The sequence below is a fragment of the Adiantum capillus-veneris genome, chromosome 29 (assembly GCF_014529385.1).
Source record: "Adiantum capillus-veneris isolate H3 chromosome 29, ASM1452938v2, whole genome shotgun sequence".
Lineage (NCBI taxonomy): Eukaryota > Viridiplantae > Streptophyta > Polypodiopsida > Polypodiales > Pteridaceae > Adiantum > Adiantum capillus-veneris.
In genome coordinates, this window is record NC_140959.1 from 23,781,763 (window position 1) to 23,798,228 (window position 16,466).

Here is a 16,466-nt window from a genome sequence, read left to right on the forward strand (position 1 = left end):
AAATAGAACTCCCAGATATTGAATTTTACTAGTTGGTACAATTTTGGGTTGATTTCTTTAACAAGAACCAACAAAGATGCTTTTTGATTTATGTGAATGAGAGAGAAAGTGTGGATGAAAGGGAAAGGGAAAAAGAAGTGAAAGGGCGGGGGGTCGAGGGACAAGTGGCGGCAAGGGATGTCAAGTCAACGAAGGAGGATCTGCCATGATAGGAACAGAGTGGGGATTTGAGAACGTAGAGGCTGGAGGTGGTGGGATGAGCAAGGGCGACAAGTGATAAAGCAAAACTATACAATATAGTAACTCTTGGTGGACAAGAGCTCACTCTTACCAACGTAGATGTGAAAGTCACTCTAGTCTCTCACCAAATGCCCCATTTTTTTGACTTTGGGATAAAATAAACAAGTTTTGGATTTCAAGAATAGAATTAAGATCCTTCTGCCTACCTTTTTGGGTGGTCTCGAAGTAAAACTTGATGTTGGTGCTAGCTTTAAGTCAAGTTTCAAACCAAGTTTCCATGTGAAAGTCTGAATTCTTCCATATTGAAAAGTTCTTGATTTGTGCACCCTTCAATTGTCAATTATCAATTAGTGCCACATTCACATCTCCTCACTCCAAATGAAGATTGGTCAATATAATCTACTCACAAAAATAGGTGCCCAAAACGACTTTTTCATTTCTTTTTAGAGGGAATCACTAAAGATGCTTATTTAAAAGTTTGGATAAAAGGTAAACTTAATGGAAAAAAAAAAGGTAGAGAGAGGTTCACATAGGAATCGCATGTGGATGAGATCGTTTTTTTAATAAGAAATTACCAAAATGCCCCTCTAATATGTGGGAATTCCCAAAATACCCCTAGATATCAAAAATTCCCGAAATACCCTTGTATCTGTTCTGGTTTGATTTTTCAAGATTTTTAATAAGAAATTACCAAAATACTCCTCTGATTTGCAAAAATTATCATATTACCCATCAAATTTCAAAAATTTGAAAAATTCCTTTGTATCTATTTTGGTTGGATTGTTCTAGATTTTCTAATCTTTATTCCCATGTAATTTTTTGCAAATTGCCTTTAAGAAAAGCCAATTATGTCTAAAATTAGTGAAGCAACCAACTCGAATTCTAGTTTTTTCATCTTGTATTGATAGACAATTTTTTTGGATCCTTGAAGAAATATGATCTGACAAGCTTGGGAATTTTGGAAAATCCGGAGGGCATTTTGGGAATTTATGACAAAATATTGGGGGTGCTTTGGGAGTCGAAGGAAATGTTGCCTTATATGGTGAACACGCAGTTGGGGCAGCTGCCAGGACCGAGGATAGGTGTCGTTAAAGAAGGTGCGCAGACGCCTTACACGAGCGCAGACACAGCAGGAGCGCAAATGGCTAGAAGGCGAGGCTGGCACAGGCGGACGTGCGCAGACACCTTACACGAGCGCATACACAGGAGGAGCGGAAATGGCTCAACGAGCTCCTCTCTCTTTCTCTCTCTCTCTCTCCCTCTCCCTCATGCCAAGTCCTTGCATCGCAGCAAGATCTCTCTCTCTCTCTCTCTCTCTCTCTCTCTCTCTCTCTCTCTCTCTCTCTCTCTCTCTCTCTCTCTCTCTCTCTGAGGTGTTGATCACCCGCAGCTACGCTAGGTCATTGTGTGTATGGGGGGGCTTGGGTCATGTCAGATTTCCAGGGCATGCAGAGGTTGGGCATGCGCTTTTGTGGAGAGATATCGTAGGCAATGAACCGGTGGTCGCGAGAGAAGAGCAAGGGGTGGTCGTCAGAGAAGGTCATGGCAGGTAAAGCTTCAGCAGGAGGGCGATGGGGAGGTGGGAATCTAACGCTGTCATGATATGAACTGATGGTACCCACGAGCAGGTAGTGGTACAAGGAGATGGGGCGCAGGGGATGGTAGGCCAGAGCAGGGAGGAGAGCAAGGGGATGGTAGGCCAGAGCATGGCGGGGTGAAGGCGGGAGGGTGCAAGGGGTTCGTGGGAACCCAGATCACCATCCGAGAAGCTAGGGGAAGGTTATCTACGGGGCTAATTAATTAATGGATCACACAATCGACCCAGTAGGTCTCCCAATCTCAAGAAAAAATAAAAATTCCTTCAAGACATATTAAGTGCATAAGTGAAGGGTGAGTTTAGGAAATGAAAAAACAGATGAAGGTGGAAAGTGCTCATATAAAGAAGTGTTTTTCTTCTCTTTCATTTTTTTTTAGCATTTTCTTCTCTTCTCTTTAGCGTTTTCTTTGTGAAGGGTGAGTTTAGGAAATGACAAAACAGATGAAGGTGGAAAGTGCTCATATAAATAGGTGTTTTTCTTCTCTTTCATTTTTCTTTTAGCATTTTCTTCTCTTCTCTTTAGCGTTTTCTTTGCGCTCTCTCTCTCTCTCTCTCTCTCTCTCTCTCTATATATATATATATATATATATATATGTATGTATATATATATATGTATGTATGTATGTATATATATATATGTGTATATATATATACATACATATATACATATATACATACATACATACATACATATATATATATACATACATACATACATATATATATATATATATATATATGTATCTATATATATATATATATATATATATATATATGTATCTATATATATATATATATGTGTATGTATATATATATAAAAGTCATGATTTTTCACAAAGTTTTCTAGCATCACCTAGTTTTGAACCTATCAAATTTTTCAAAAATATGCATAGAGTGCACCACACCCTTCTCACTATGCCTATAAGCCCAACAATCGACAATTATGTGGCTTTATGCGTGAAAAACCATATGCTTATTCATTTTTGTATTGTAAATCCTCTATAACCATTACTATACTATCCTAGTGAACTTCCCAAAAGAAAAACATTATAGTTAGAGCATGGTCGCATGAGGTTGCCAAGTAGTGAGCCTGTCCAGTCACCCGATTGCATGTGCCAAATGATTACCTACAAAGAGCAGGTCAACTTCTCAAGCAGAAGGAGTTCAAAGGGAGAGAGTTCAACGAGCAAGGCGGCTATTCTAATTTACTAAGAATCCCACTTCTTTTGAGGCCATTATTGCATCTTGTAGATTACGAGGTCCAAACGTATCTTATGAAGTGTTGTGATTGCATATTCTTTCTCTAGGTTACCTGCTAGTAACCAGATGAAGAGCAAGATGGGCAACACATGCGACCAGGTCCTTACACAAGATGTGAACATCATCATATTGTTAATATTCCCCCTCATGATGACCTCCTTAGTTTTTGCATCATTAGGCCTACCCATCATCAACTAGATCTTTCTTTCGAGACACACTCATGACCGACATGATATGCCCACCTCCTTTACGTTCCATTAGGTGGAATCTCTTTAGATTCCTCCCCTTCATCTTCTCACGACAACGCACCGACCAAGCAAAATCCCCATAGAGTTTCGGGGATCAAACCATTGCCCTCATGGAATGGAGACCTTTGTGCTAACCATGCCACCACAATGGCCTCAAAGTCGTCACGTCATGTATCCGTTTGTGCTTGCTACTCATCATGCCATGCACACATGCATTTGGTGCTCGCAGAACATAAGCAACTAGCAATTGGCGGTTGCAATGCGTGCATGGGCATGCTTGGTATAACCCCCCTTCTCTTCCCTTTTTGCCTTTCATTTTCTTTCCCTTCCCTTAAAATCTCGGTAGATTCCCCTTTGAAAATGCACTTCTCAATATCGTGCCCACATTTACTAACCATTACGGAATTACAAAATCTTGTAGCCAAAAACCACTTTTAACCAAGGCCAAAAGGGGGCTTCTAATTTTAAAGGGAACCCAACTCTATAGCTTCTACCCTTTGGGTAGGCCAAAAATGTAGTGCCATTTGAAGCAATAGTATGGTCGGCAGCTTTGTTGCCTCTCTCTCTGAGCGCACTGAGCGTTGGGCTGCTAAACAACCACCAGAGCACCTAGCCGGATTAAGGAAACCGTGCCACATGTCAGGGAGGGAGCCGGAATCCCTCCTCCTAGTATCGATAGTATAGAGTATAGATAACAAGGAAGCAAGTAAAGAGAAGTTGCTAAAAATTTCGAACATTTAGCATGAAAGACTTGCTCAATGTTCAACAGGTATAATTTTAAACTGCTAAAATTGTAAAACCCTTGCTAGACTTTGAGCTTTCCCTCAAAAAACAACAAAACTTTATTAGTTTTAGTGTGTATTTGGAAATGCTTCAAATCTTGACATAAAGAGAGGAATAGTTTCTTTTTAAAAGCTGATCTAAATTTTCGCTTCGACTAGTTTACGGGATTGCACCCACTCACCCACACTTTCATGTCTTAGGGGTTGAACCATAGTAGGTGCGCTTAGAGCCCCTCACCTTTACCACTAGACCAACTCCCCTTGACATAGCGGAATATTTTTTAAGTGTTCCTTGGCTTGCATAGGCCTTAGTAAAGCGTTGCATCTTGGGAGCAATTGTGGACCATCGGATAAAGCATGCACTGAGCAATCCTACATGGCAAGCTAATGTCCACAATTGGATAAAGCATGGCCTAAGCAATGCTACATGGCAAGCTAATGATGATAAGACTTTCTTTTTTACCTCCTTGTTATGGGAGGAATATTGACTAGACCTCTTTGAGGTGCACTTAGTGAAGGGGGGAGGGCCTCAACACTAAAGGGCACGGATGGGGAGAGATGGGATCCGCAATGGGGGTCGAAAGTGAGAATCTCGAGGCTAATGGAAGGTGGAAAAAAATAAGCGACCTTCACAGATACCCGGACTCAAACCCTCGCCACCGTCGTGAGAGACCCATGCACTAACCGCTCCGCCCGCAACGCTTTTGTTGACATGTGGAAAAACTATGAAATGATAAATAAATTTGGACAGGTTCCCTGCTTGTCCAAGTTTACTTTTTCGTGTCCTAGTTTACTCTGACCATCTTACGGTTGCATGCATCTCGATATCCGTGTCCTAGTTTCGTTGCCGTAGATCCCACCGCTTGGGCTTTATTAAATTGCTCGTGCCCTTTAGTGTTGAGAGAGGGAGAGGGTAACTAAACACAGGTACCCCCTCCTTGTGGAGGTACCCTTCGCAATAGTAGGGTACCTTGTGGAGGTACCTTTCGCAATACTGCTATTTACAACAACAAGGTGAAGGGTCACAACACATCTTTAATTCAAGACTAGGCTCTAGACATGCAATTTCCAACATTGCCCGTCCAATGATAGTAGCTTTATGAAAGGTGTACTCAGTCAAAGGGAAATTTTTTATCTCATCTTTTCCAAAAAGACAAAGTGGCACCCAATTGTAATGCTGGTAAAGGGCTAAGGTTGAGTAACTTATGGGTATCCATTCACATCAAAAGCAACCTTCCGTGGATGTCAATTTAGACACCCCCCATCACTAGCTCGAGGCTGGCAAGCATGAGGTTGAGTACTTATAGGTACCCATTCACATCCAAAGCAAGCTAGTGATGGTCTCTTTGTGGTTGCAAGAGTCCGCTATTCACACCTCGAACTTATTTTGCGAGCATTTCATCGAATAGATTCTTTTATTTAAGTTATGACCTTAAGTGAGCATGGTTGACACTTCTCCAAGAATAGCTCCTTGCCTAACAACATTGAATCACATGGAGTCACCTAAACCCCGAAGTTACATTGTAGGGGAAGACCGTACTATGGAATGCACATATCTAGAAGCGCCTCTGTCGACACATGAGGGTCTATTTGCGCGTGTGTGCTCCATTTTAAAACACCCAGTCTAGGTTTATTCTCACTCGTTCAAACTCTCAAAGCACTGAGGAAGTTTACAAATAACTATATGAAAACGATCAGCTTAAATAGGGTAAAACCGAGTGGTTAGGGTGTGCAATTGTGGGATGTTTAGGTGCTGGGTTCAACCCTTTCCTCAACCACTATAACATCAAAAAATGCATTAAAAAAAAACAGGACAACTATCCAAAACATGCACTCCCTTCTTGTCCAATGGTGTGAGGCTTCTGGCCTTTGGATTACATAGAGCCAAAGTTGGTGTATGGCACATTTCTTTTCTAGAAAAGGAATTTAAAGTTACGAAAAATTACCACAATGTCCTTGAAATTTGCGGAAATTCCCAAAATGCCTCTCAAATCCAAAGATCCCCCAAATAATACCCTTCATATTTGGCGAATTTTGCTCACCCTTGAATTCTGCCAAAATTCTGGAAATACCCCTTGTCCATTGTCAAACCTCTCTTCAAACACCGGAGGAAGAGTGATTCTCCCTCGATACGAGATACGAGACGATAGAACTAGGATTTTTAACTCTAATAGGGGCTCATGGGATCCTTATTATTTTTATTTATAGACACAAAAGCCACCATTTGTATGCTCATGAGATAGATCTCTATTATAAAAAAAATAAACGATGTAAAATTGGAACAATACATCCTATATTGGCATAAGGATAAATGGAAAATTTACAAATTTAAAATTATTTTGGAAATTTTCAAAAAGCACAGAGGTGATTTGATAAATTTTAAATATAATCACTACATACATAGTTGCAAGGATACTCTAAAGAGAAGAAAGCGCTAAAAGAAAATTAAGAACACAAATGTGGTAATGTGGACTCTATCGCCTCTCTTTATGTAAACACAAAAAGTCTTTTGACTCCATGGGTCTTTTTTTCTAAACTCACCGTTCACTTATTAATAGGCTTCTGATGTTTTGAAAAGCTTTTTAATTTTACAAGCTTTGAAAGACTTTTTAATTTTCGAAGATTGGAGAGACTTAGTGGGTCAATTGTCATTCCATTAATTAATTAATGAAAAAGATTCGCTGCCTTCCCTGGCTCTCAAAGGGAAAGTCCCCTGCCACTATTGTTCCCACGCACATGCATACGCTCTCTCCTTCGCAGCACATCCTGTCGCTAACATGCAGCACATGGCAGCATCTCGTGTGCATCACATTGAGAGAGTTGCAGGCATTTGTCCCTCCCCCCTTGCTGTTTGATGCCCTCGCAGGACTCACTGCAGCGCACCTCCGCCCTTTCCCCTTGCCTACGCCCGGGTGTTGCTACATCGCCCAATTCCCAACTTGGTCATGCTCATCGCGACACTGCTCCATGCTCATCGCGAGAGTCGTTCAACTTCCCTCCCATCGACCTGGGTGCTCCAGCACGCGTCTCCGTGCTGGCAAATAGAGAGAGGGAGACAGAGAGAGAGGGAGGGAGATGCGATCTCGTGTTGCAGACAAATGCCCGTCACCGTTACACGTGCCATGCCCTCCCTTTTGCCTTGAAAATATCCGTTTGTTTTTCCCTTTCCCAACCTTAGAGGTATCTCCGTAGATTCCCGTTAAAACAAATGCAAAAATGATTAGGGTCACATATTGGGTAGCTTTGAGATGCCATTGGAATAGCTCTTCGAGAGATTTGGCACTCACTTAACTGCCAACCAAGGTTTAGGTGACATTGTCGTAGATTGCTTAGTTCGATAGGTCACTATAGGTGCATATGGTGAAGAGTGCACCAATACGCCTAAGACTTGGACACTGGGTTTAATGCCCAATGTCGTCGCCTCCCCTGCCCCCCCCAAAAAAAGAAGAAACACACACACACACACAAAGCCCTCTTCCGAAGAAACACAATAATTAGAATGAGTAAAACCTCTGGCACTGTTTGTTGCACAGTTTTTGGGACCATTGCAAAACAATAGCAGCCTCTTAATCTTGTTCGAGAATTTGCAAGCCTAAAATTTTGGTAGCGTTCTTCAAGGCAAGCATGAAATTTTGATGGGACTTTGAAATGTATGTTGGCATGCACAACTTACCTATAGACCATGCAGACATGTTTTGGGGAACAACTTTAGACTCGACGTCAAGGCGAGGATTGAGATCATAACGCAATGGACTTCTACGAGTACCTATGTGTGTATGTGTGTGTTATGGAGAGTGGATTCAAGGAGCAACTTTGTGCTTTTAAGCTAAGGAATCTAGGTAGATGGGTCTATCTATAGATTGTTGTGAACTTGTGAGTAGATACAACAAACTTGATAAGACTTCCTCCCAAAGCATACTTTTTAACCAAATGCCCTTCATAACACAAGATAATCACCACAATTTCATTGAAAATCATCCTTAATCATGCGACATATAAATGGAATCCAATGAGATTCCTTCTCAGCTAAGCACCTTCCCAGACTGCTCCACCAAAGTCCTCCAATACCTTGCCTCTGAGACGAGGTGTTCTGCCTAAAAAGCTTCCCTAGAGGGTTTGCGATGTGCTACAGTTTTTTAAAAAAGGAGCTTCCTACCCCATCGCCCCTCGCACACATCCTCCGCTCGTACGCCTGCTTTTGTTGTTGTTGCGCGCTAGCTCCCCTCCATATTCCTTCCACCGGCACTTGATTTTCTTGTCCTATTTGATCCAAACAAGGGATCTAGTGAGATTCTCTCTAATAAACCCACCATTCTTAAAGAATTAAGCATATACATATCATATTTGCTTTATTTATTTTTTTTGAAGGAAGAAGATTCTTTTTTTCTTTTTAAAAGAATGGTCTAATAAGCTAGGGCGATAGCCTAGTCTTAAAGCTTGGCTCACTTCACACGTTCCACATAAAAGTAGTTAGTTTGGACCCTGCATCCACCTTGATTTTGGGCCCTTTAGTTTGGTTGGTGAGAACACACTCGCAGTTCACACGCACTTTCCTTTGCTTTGCATCGCACGCACCCACACAAAACAAATATATACATGAAAGGTGAGAAATTTATGTGCACATGTTTGAATGTGCACATATATACATACATACCCATTTGAGATCATGGTCACCATGGGACAGTCTCCGCGGGGGTTTGCACGAGGACACATTTCGAGCCATGAATGTTATGTTGATCAAGTGTTGTTTCGCTAACTATCCGAGGTTAAGGTTTTAGGGCCTTTCAAACTCCATTCATAAACTTTCTTATCCCAAATTTCACTGTGTTTTAACATTGGATTGAAACATTTCGTGGTGAAAACAACACGTTCTAAGGGTGAAATTGATTCAAGCTTCGAAATGTTTCATTGTGATGCTGCAATTGTATGGTGCTCATCACAACTAAGGCCTCGTTCAGACTGTCGAAGAAGGCCCACTTAAACAAAAAGCATCCTCCACCAAGTTCACACTGTGCATTCTTCACTGGAGGAAAAGTTGCCACTGCTCCACCCATCTAATGGACTTAACCAAGCAGTTGGGATTGAACGTCCCTTCGTCCAAGGGGATAATGCTGCACGCTAGAATGGTGGGTCCAAAAAAGCACCATCATGTTGCTAATCAACAGGCGTTTTCCATGAAAGCAATTTGCCTTTGTCTAGCTGCTTGAGTAGGTAGTCTAAACCGTGCATAAGTGTCGAGTGAGTCCGTGCTCACATTCGGCTTTTTCATATACTAGGACGGTCGGCCGCCTTCGACGGCCTCTCTCTCTCTCCTCCTCTCTCCCTCTTTATCGCATGCAAAGGGGCTTTTTTTTCGTTTGAACTTTAGCCTTCAGATCCGAGATTGCGACACGTGTAAAGGGCTCTCCTTCCACCATATTATGTTAGTAGATAGTAGATACTTCCATTATGCATACACATACATGCACGTATAAACACATACCTTGAATCATGGATACATACATCATACTAACACAGGATTTGTGCATAGACATGTTTGGATATATGTAGTGTATATGCCATCACATAGTGATTTTCAATAGTTGTGGGCAAACTTTATCACTGGCATTCCTCTTTGCTTTCCACAAAGCCATGTGTATATGCATTATGTGTTTACAAGAGTCTCCCATCCGTTTTTTATGGTCACTTGACTCACTTGGTTTCACTCTGCCTTCTCGTGTGGCGCGATAGTTGACCCATATATCCGCACTCTCTCTCTCTCTCTCTCTCTCTCTCTCCATCCCTCTTTCTCTCTCCACACGCACACACACACAGCTCTCTCTCTGACCTACCATCTCCTCTCTCTCGATGCAGCGCTCACACACACATTTTACGTTTCATCTTTTATCTTCTTGCAACGAGCTTCCGTTACATTTCTCCTTATTCTTGACTGCCGGGAGGAGGAAGAAGAGCGGCAGCAGGAGGAGGAAGAGCAGGTAGAACAAGGAGAAGCAGAGATTGAGCAGAGAGAAACAAACAGCTTGAGGTAGCCTGCAGGTAGCCCCAATGCAGTACCGTCTTCTATTTTAGCAGATTTGCAATCGCTTACACACATAGTCATAGATTAAGAGGAAACAGAAGGGTTTGGGGTGCATTCTTGTGGACTGGAGCTCCACTAGCGAAGGTCAGAAGGGTTTCGCAAGATCAGCAAGCAGGGTTCTCAGGAATCGCATCTCCAGGGTTGTATGCCGCTTTCATCAGGTCGAATTTCCTTTTACAGGCGGTTATCCATTATCTGCAAACAAGATTGCAGGCATTGAATGCGGCTTCCCTCTGCCTGCATATCCTGATTCCTCGCTCTCGAACTCGCTACTCTGCTGAACAAATTAAGAGGTACATTTCCCCGTTTGAGCATAGATCGAGCACATTGTCGAAGAGAGAGCAGGATAGGCAAAGAGGCAGCTTCCAACTTCATCAAACCCTCCACTAGAGCTCGCTTTCTTCCTTTCTTCAGCAGTACAAGTAACGTGGCTTGCTTTAATGACTAAAAAGTACCCACTCCATTAAAGCTCTTCTTTAAAGCTTTTTTTCTCTGAGGAACATGTACAATTCAAGCAGAGACCTTGACCAATGAAGCCAGTACGATGGTAAGAAAAGATTTAACCACCACACATGGAATTCTGTTGCATGCAAAGCATGTAAGGCAGCACCAGTGGTGATTATAGAAGCCACCAGCAGGCAAGAGTTCCTCTTGGAGATGAAGCCAAAGAAGAATAGCATGAATGGTGCATTTGGGGTTTTTGTGGGGGAGGCCCTCGCGCCGTTGATGGAAGGGCCTACACCAGAGAATTTCGACAATGATGGGAAGAATGGTAGTTCATGGCTGAGCTTGAAATCATGGACAAAAACCAGCAAAAAGCGCTCCGACCCACGCCTTCTTCTAGGCGTCCTTGGGTGTCCCCTCGCCCCTGTTGGTGTTTGCTCAGAGCCCTTTCCACATCTGTCCATCAAAGATGTGCCCATTGTATGTCTCCTCTTTTGATGCATTTGATATTCCAAGCATTTTATGTTCATATCTATGTAGAGTAACAGGCTGCAATTGTTTTGCACGCAGCAAGATCAATGTTAATTATAAGAATGCTCATGTGTGATGAGCTTACAGAAAATGGTATTAAGAGAAGCTAGTTTTTAAAGATTGTTACTGCATGGGAAAGGGGAGTTTGTGAGTGACTTCATAGGAGTGTGCTGAATTTACAATTTTATTGAACAATTTTAACCCCGGTTAGGGTGTCTTACTACAGGAGGCATCATCAGCCCAGTACATCGTCCACCAGTATATTGCAGCCACGGGAGCCACAAAACTGCAAACCTCTGTGCGTAATTCATACATTGCAGGGAAGGTGAAGATGATAACTACGCAATATGAGACAGCCACCAAGGTTTCCAAGGTCCCATCAAAATCTGCAGAGAATGGGTGGTTTGTTTTGTGGCAAATGATGCCCGACAAATGGTACATGGAATTGGCACTGGAAGGTAGCACAGTACAAGCAGGAAGCAATGGAAAATTGGTGTGGCGGTATACTCCGTGGCTGGGTGCACATGCTGCAAAAGGTCCCGTCAGACCTTTGAGACGAGCCCTTCAGGTTGGCTTCATACACACCCTTCCTTGCCATGTTGGCATTTGGGTCCTCTAATTTGCGTCTAATTTTGCCTTCAGAGGAGAGAGCATCTATTTTTGATTTGAGAAAAGGCATCAGTGCTGTTATTTTGAATTATTTGCACTACCTAACAATGGTATTTTTGCTTTCTGTACCTAAAAGCTGTTCAAGAGTAGTGCAAGTTGTGTTGTGCTGCATGAGGCGTTGTGGTCTTCAATCGGATGTCCTTATTGCTAATTTGATGTTTCCTCCTTTGGTCAGGGCCTTGACCCGATGACGACTGCTAGCATATTTGTGAATGCCCATTGTGTGGGAGAGAAGAAGATCGGAGACGAAGACTGCTTTGTGCTGAAAGTTTCAGCCGACCAGGCAACGCTAAATGACAGAAGTGATGGTCCAGCAGAGATAATCAGGCATGTTCTCTTTGGGTATTTCAGCCAGAGGACCGGCTGGCTTGTATTCTTGGAAGACTCGCATTTAACGAGAATCCAGGCTGCGGGCTCTGAAGCTGTGTATTGGGAGACGACCATCGAGTCGACCTTGAAGGATTATAGGGATGTCGAAGGTGTGACATTGGCTCATGCAGGGCAGTCTTTGGTCACATTGTTTCGATTTGGAGAGGAAGCTATGAACCACACCAGAACCAGGATGGAAGAGACGTGGAACATTGAGGAAGTGGCCTTTGATGTTCCGGGGCTATCGCCAGAGTTTTTCATCCCGCCGGCTGATGTTAGCTTGACTAACTCAAAAGAAACATCTCACTTATCATCTGTAGATAATGGTAGGCCTCTATCATTCAGCAAAGTTGATGAGCAGTGAACCAACTGCAAATGGTGAGCTTCCTGCCTTGCCAGAAGAGATGGTAGTTTGATGAATTCTTAAGCTCCGGTACTAAAGTGTCCAAGAGAGGGCAAAACATGAGGATGAGAAAACTGCGTAGACCTGGCGCATGCTCTACTTTACAAGATGCCAAAATCTGCTTTTCGCATTTCAAAGTTTCTAGTGCGGACCTTAGAGTTGTTTTCCACAGAAAAAGACCTACTGCCAGTGCTCTCCATGTTCAAGGGCCAGCCAGATACATCCCTGAAATAATTTGTCAAGGGAAACAATGGGTCTTGATGACATTTTGCAGAGAGTGTGAGAAGCATTTCAAGCTCAGAGGAGCTCTCTAATCTCACTGTTTTACACATGACAGACTTAGAATTCGGCAAATTAGTGGACAGATGCGGTCCTTCATGGCGGTGTCAGAAAAGAAGGCACATGAAGAAGGTCACAGAGGAGGAGAAAGCAAGAATAACAAAATCTATCCATTGAACAGGAGTTCTAACACAATGATGTGATGTAGTGCTACATCATTAGCTACTCTTGCTCCAAGGTTCCTGCGCAGGCTTCAGATGTGTAACCTAACCATTTCCTGTATTTAATTACAATGGTTTATCCTTTTTTTCCTACCTGAGTTGATCTTGTTCTGATTAAATCTGCGTGTTGAGTCTTTTGTGAAGGAGATAAGTATCTTAGTTTTCCTTGAATTGAATGGTACTTCAAGGAGCAAGGTGATGCACGGTTAGCAACGAACACTATACTACAATGGTAGCACAACCTTCTTTTGGTGCCATTGTTGGGGAACGGGAGAAGAACAATGAATAGGGTGGTGCAGATGAGCTTCAAGTCCAATGTATTCTGTGGTGCGTTCTCTGCATGCAAATGCTCACATGTAAATAGCCATTGCCATCATTGCATGGTTTGCAAACATCTCACCCGTTGTGATGAACTGTGAACATCTTATTCTCTAGAGTGTCCTGTGAGGCCACAAGGACGATCGTGGCTTGCCATTCCCTGAATTATTATTTGGTTATACTAGACAAAACCTCTTGAGCAAGAATGATTATTCACCATGGAACTTTTTTACTACATGCCCATCTGACAATGCTGCATTATCTGCATGGCCATCAAAACTGCCTGCATTAATGTGGTAACTACAACGTCAGGTCTTCGGCCTTTTTTTTTTTTGAGAATTACCTACAACTTTGAAACCACAACACACACACCCAGCCCCTGTAGGTGGAGGCAGCCCGAGTCTTTAAGTGAGTCTTTTCGGCCAGATAAGGTTGGCCAAACAACATGGGAAATGCCCATAAGGGCTAGAACATGTCTTCGACCAATCAATGAGTGCTAGTTCAATTGAAGAGTCATAGCCCACGAGTCTTGGTCATATTTTTGCTGCTTATGCCCTCTTCTACAATGTATGTGCCCATATGGTACTTCAGCTTTTTTGCAGGCTTGGGTACTATACATGGCACTCTTGGTAGTGTATGTAGAAAGGTGAATCCTAGAAAAGGTTAGATTCACCTTGATGGTAATCCTCTTGGCCATCTCATCAATAAATCAATAAATGTTTTAATAGCTGACAAGCACTGCACAGGACCCTTAATAAGAGAAAGCCCTTCAAGTATGTGTCAGTGCAACTAGATAATATGTAGGTCTTTTGCTTGCCTTCACATTACAATGTTTCCTCATCCTAGAACATATGCATTTGCATTATAATCATTTTTATGTATGTGAAATCTGATGCTTTCCAATACAAGACTTCCACGATGTTGATTGTGAGTAGTAGTGTGAGGACATGGGTCCTAGAGAGTCACCCTCATAGAAAATATGCATTTGCAAATTAATTATTTTTCTTGTATGTGGAAATGATGCATTTCATTAGAAGAATTTAGAATGGTGATTTTAAGCAGTAATGTGAGGACATGGGTACAGGACGATGGCACGGGGGATTTGTACATTGATGATGGAAGGATGCTTCTTTCAGTGCTGCTGCTAGAGAAGTAAGATATACTAACTAGCTGCAATTTTCTCCTGGTTTGACTCAAATTTGATTAAGTGGAGTATGCTCGCGCACTCTTTACACACTGCATTGTGAGGAGAGTGGCAAAACCTCTATAGCAAATTCCCTCTTTGGACTTGACTACATCTCATCTTTTGTTCATATGTGAGCTTTACAAAAATTCCAAATATTTTTTGAAGCCATAGTACAAGTGTGAAAGATAACAGTTCCAAGGCTTGAGAGCGTGTAAGAATATTAAATATTCATAAATGGTACTCCCTATCCATGTTTGCATTGATTAATGTTTGGGAAAGTTACCAAAATACCCCTCTAATTTGTGGAAATTCCCAAAATACCCCTCAAATTTCAAAAATTTCCGAAATACCCTTGTATCTATTTTGGTTGGATTATTCAACCTTATCATTCCTTTATTCTTTTCTGACAATCAAGATCCGTTTTTGAGTGCTTAGCATGTAATTTGTCACAAATTACCTCGCAAAAAAGGGCAATTATATCTTAAAATAATGAAGCAATTCATCTCCAAAGCCCACATAACCTACTCAAATTCTAGTTTTAGTATCTTGTATTGATAGACAATCAGTCTTCTTATGAAAGGTACAATTTTTAATCTTTGGAAAAATTTAATCTCACAAACAGGGATATTTTGGGAATTTTGGAAAATTTGAGGGGTATTTTGGGAAATTATGACAAAATATCGAGGGTATTTTGGAAATTTCCACAAATTAGAGGGGTATTTTGGTAATTTTCTCTTAATGTTTTTACCTTATCTCTCTTTGTATGAAAATGGACTTTTGAGGATGCGGGCACATCATGTTGACGATGTTGGGTGTCCTCCATTCCCCTCACTGCAATGCTTGGGGTGTGTTCTAATGAGCATTTGTCGGCTAATGCTCAAATAATGTAGGTCGGGTGTGATGCGAGGTAATACTTTGTGTAGCCTCTAACTAAATCTCCATGAGACATAACCATAGGCACTTCTCGTTTGGATTCTCTCTCCCCATAGTGCCAAAACCCACTCTCGGGGAGAGAATGGTCTCTCCGCCCCCAATCGAGTGCATTGACACCAAATGCTCCTTCCACTGCTCTACATAAGAAGTACTATCTTTCAGCTTGAATCACCAAAGAAATTTATGAGCCTAAGCTGTCCAATGTTTGCCTCAGCATGTGACTGACAGTATCCCTTCTTAAAGTGTAGAAAACAATCCTTGGACTAATCTTGATCACATGGGCGCTTCAATATCAAATAGTGGGAGATTCCCCTACATCCTTGGCTTGGTATACAATAATCACTTGCTACAAGCACAAGGCAAGAACATGAATTGAACTCTAGCAAGCGCCCGGAAATTTTAGGTCGGTTGTGCCTGCACGGAGCACCTCGCCCTCTGAAAAAAAAAAAAAAAAAGGAAAAATTACCAAAATACCCCTCTAATTATTTCTGAAATTTCAGGGGTATTTTGGGAATTTCCCTGAATTAGAGGGGTATTTTGGTAATTTTCCCCAAAAAAAAATTTGTAATTTTTCCTTGCTCTCAATCTAAGACAACGTTGCAGCACCACTACCGCCCATGCTTGATCTTCCGCCTGGCTCTTGAGGGCGTTCCTCCTATCTGCCCCGCCTCCCTCTGATCGTTCGATAGCCCTTGACAAGGGTCTCTCATCGTCAATGTCTCCACAAGAACCCCCCGATTGACAATCTCATCTCAGCGCGCGCGCGCGCGAGAGAGAGAGAGAGAGAGAACTTTCAAGAGACCAACAGCAAAAGGCTAACCCGTCAGAAAGGACCATAGAGAGAGAAGAAGAAGAAGAAGAGAGAGAGTTTTAACGTCGTAGGAAACTATCCCAAGAGACCTTAAAG

General features: G+C 42.1%; 1 protein-coding gene across 1 annotated transcript; it reads left to right on the forward strand.

Moving 5' to 3' along the window:
• The first annotated feature begins 9,820 nt into the window (after positions 1-9,820).
• Positions 9,821-13,213, forward strand: LOC147418898 (uncharacterized). The gene is made up of 3 exons (XM_086505599.1): positions 9,821-11,130; positions 11,408-11,749; positions 12,026-13,213. The coding sequence occupies exons 1-3, from the start codon at positions 10,864-10,866 to the stop codon at positions 12,581-12,583; spliced, it is 1,167 nt and encodes a 388-aa protein (XP_086361725.1). The 5' UTR covers positions 9,821-10,863; the 3' UTR covers positions 12,584-13,213.
• Positions 13,214-16,466: the final 3,253 nt, after the last annotated feature.

Excerpts from the sequence above, each read along its gene's own strand:
- LOC147418898 (XM_086505599.1), top strand. The coding sequence starts at position 10,864 with ATGAAGCCAAAGAAGAATAGCATGAATGGTGCATTTGGGGTTTTTGTG. Across the intron at positions 11,131-11,407 it reads CCATCAAAGATGTGCCCATT|GAGGCATCATCAGCCCAGTA; the intron begins GTATGTCTCCTC and ends GTCTTACTACAG. Across the intron at positions 11,750-12,025 it reads CTTTGAGACGAGCCCTTCAG|GGCCTTGACCCGATGACGAC; the intron begins GTTGGCTTCATA and ends TCCTTTGGTCAG.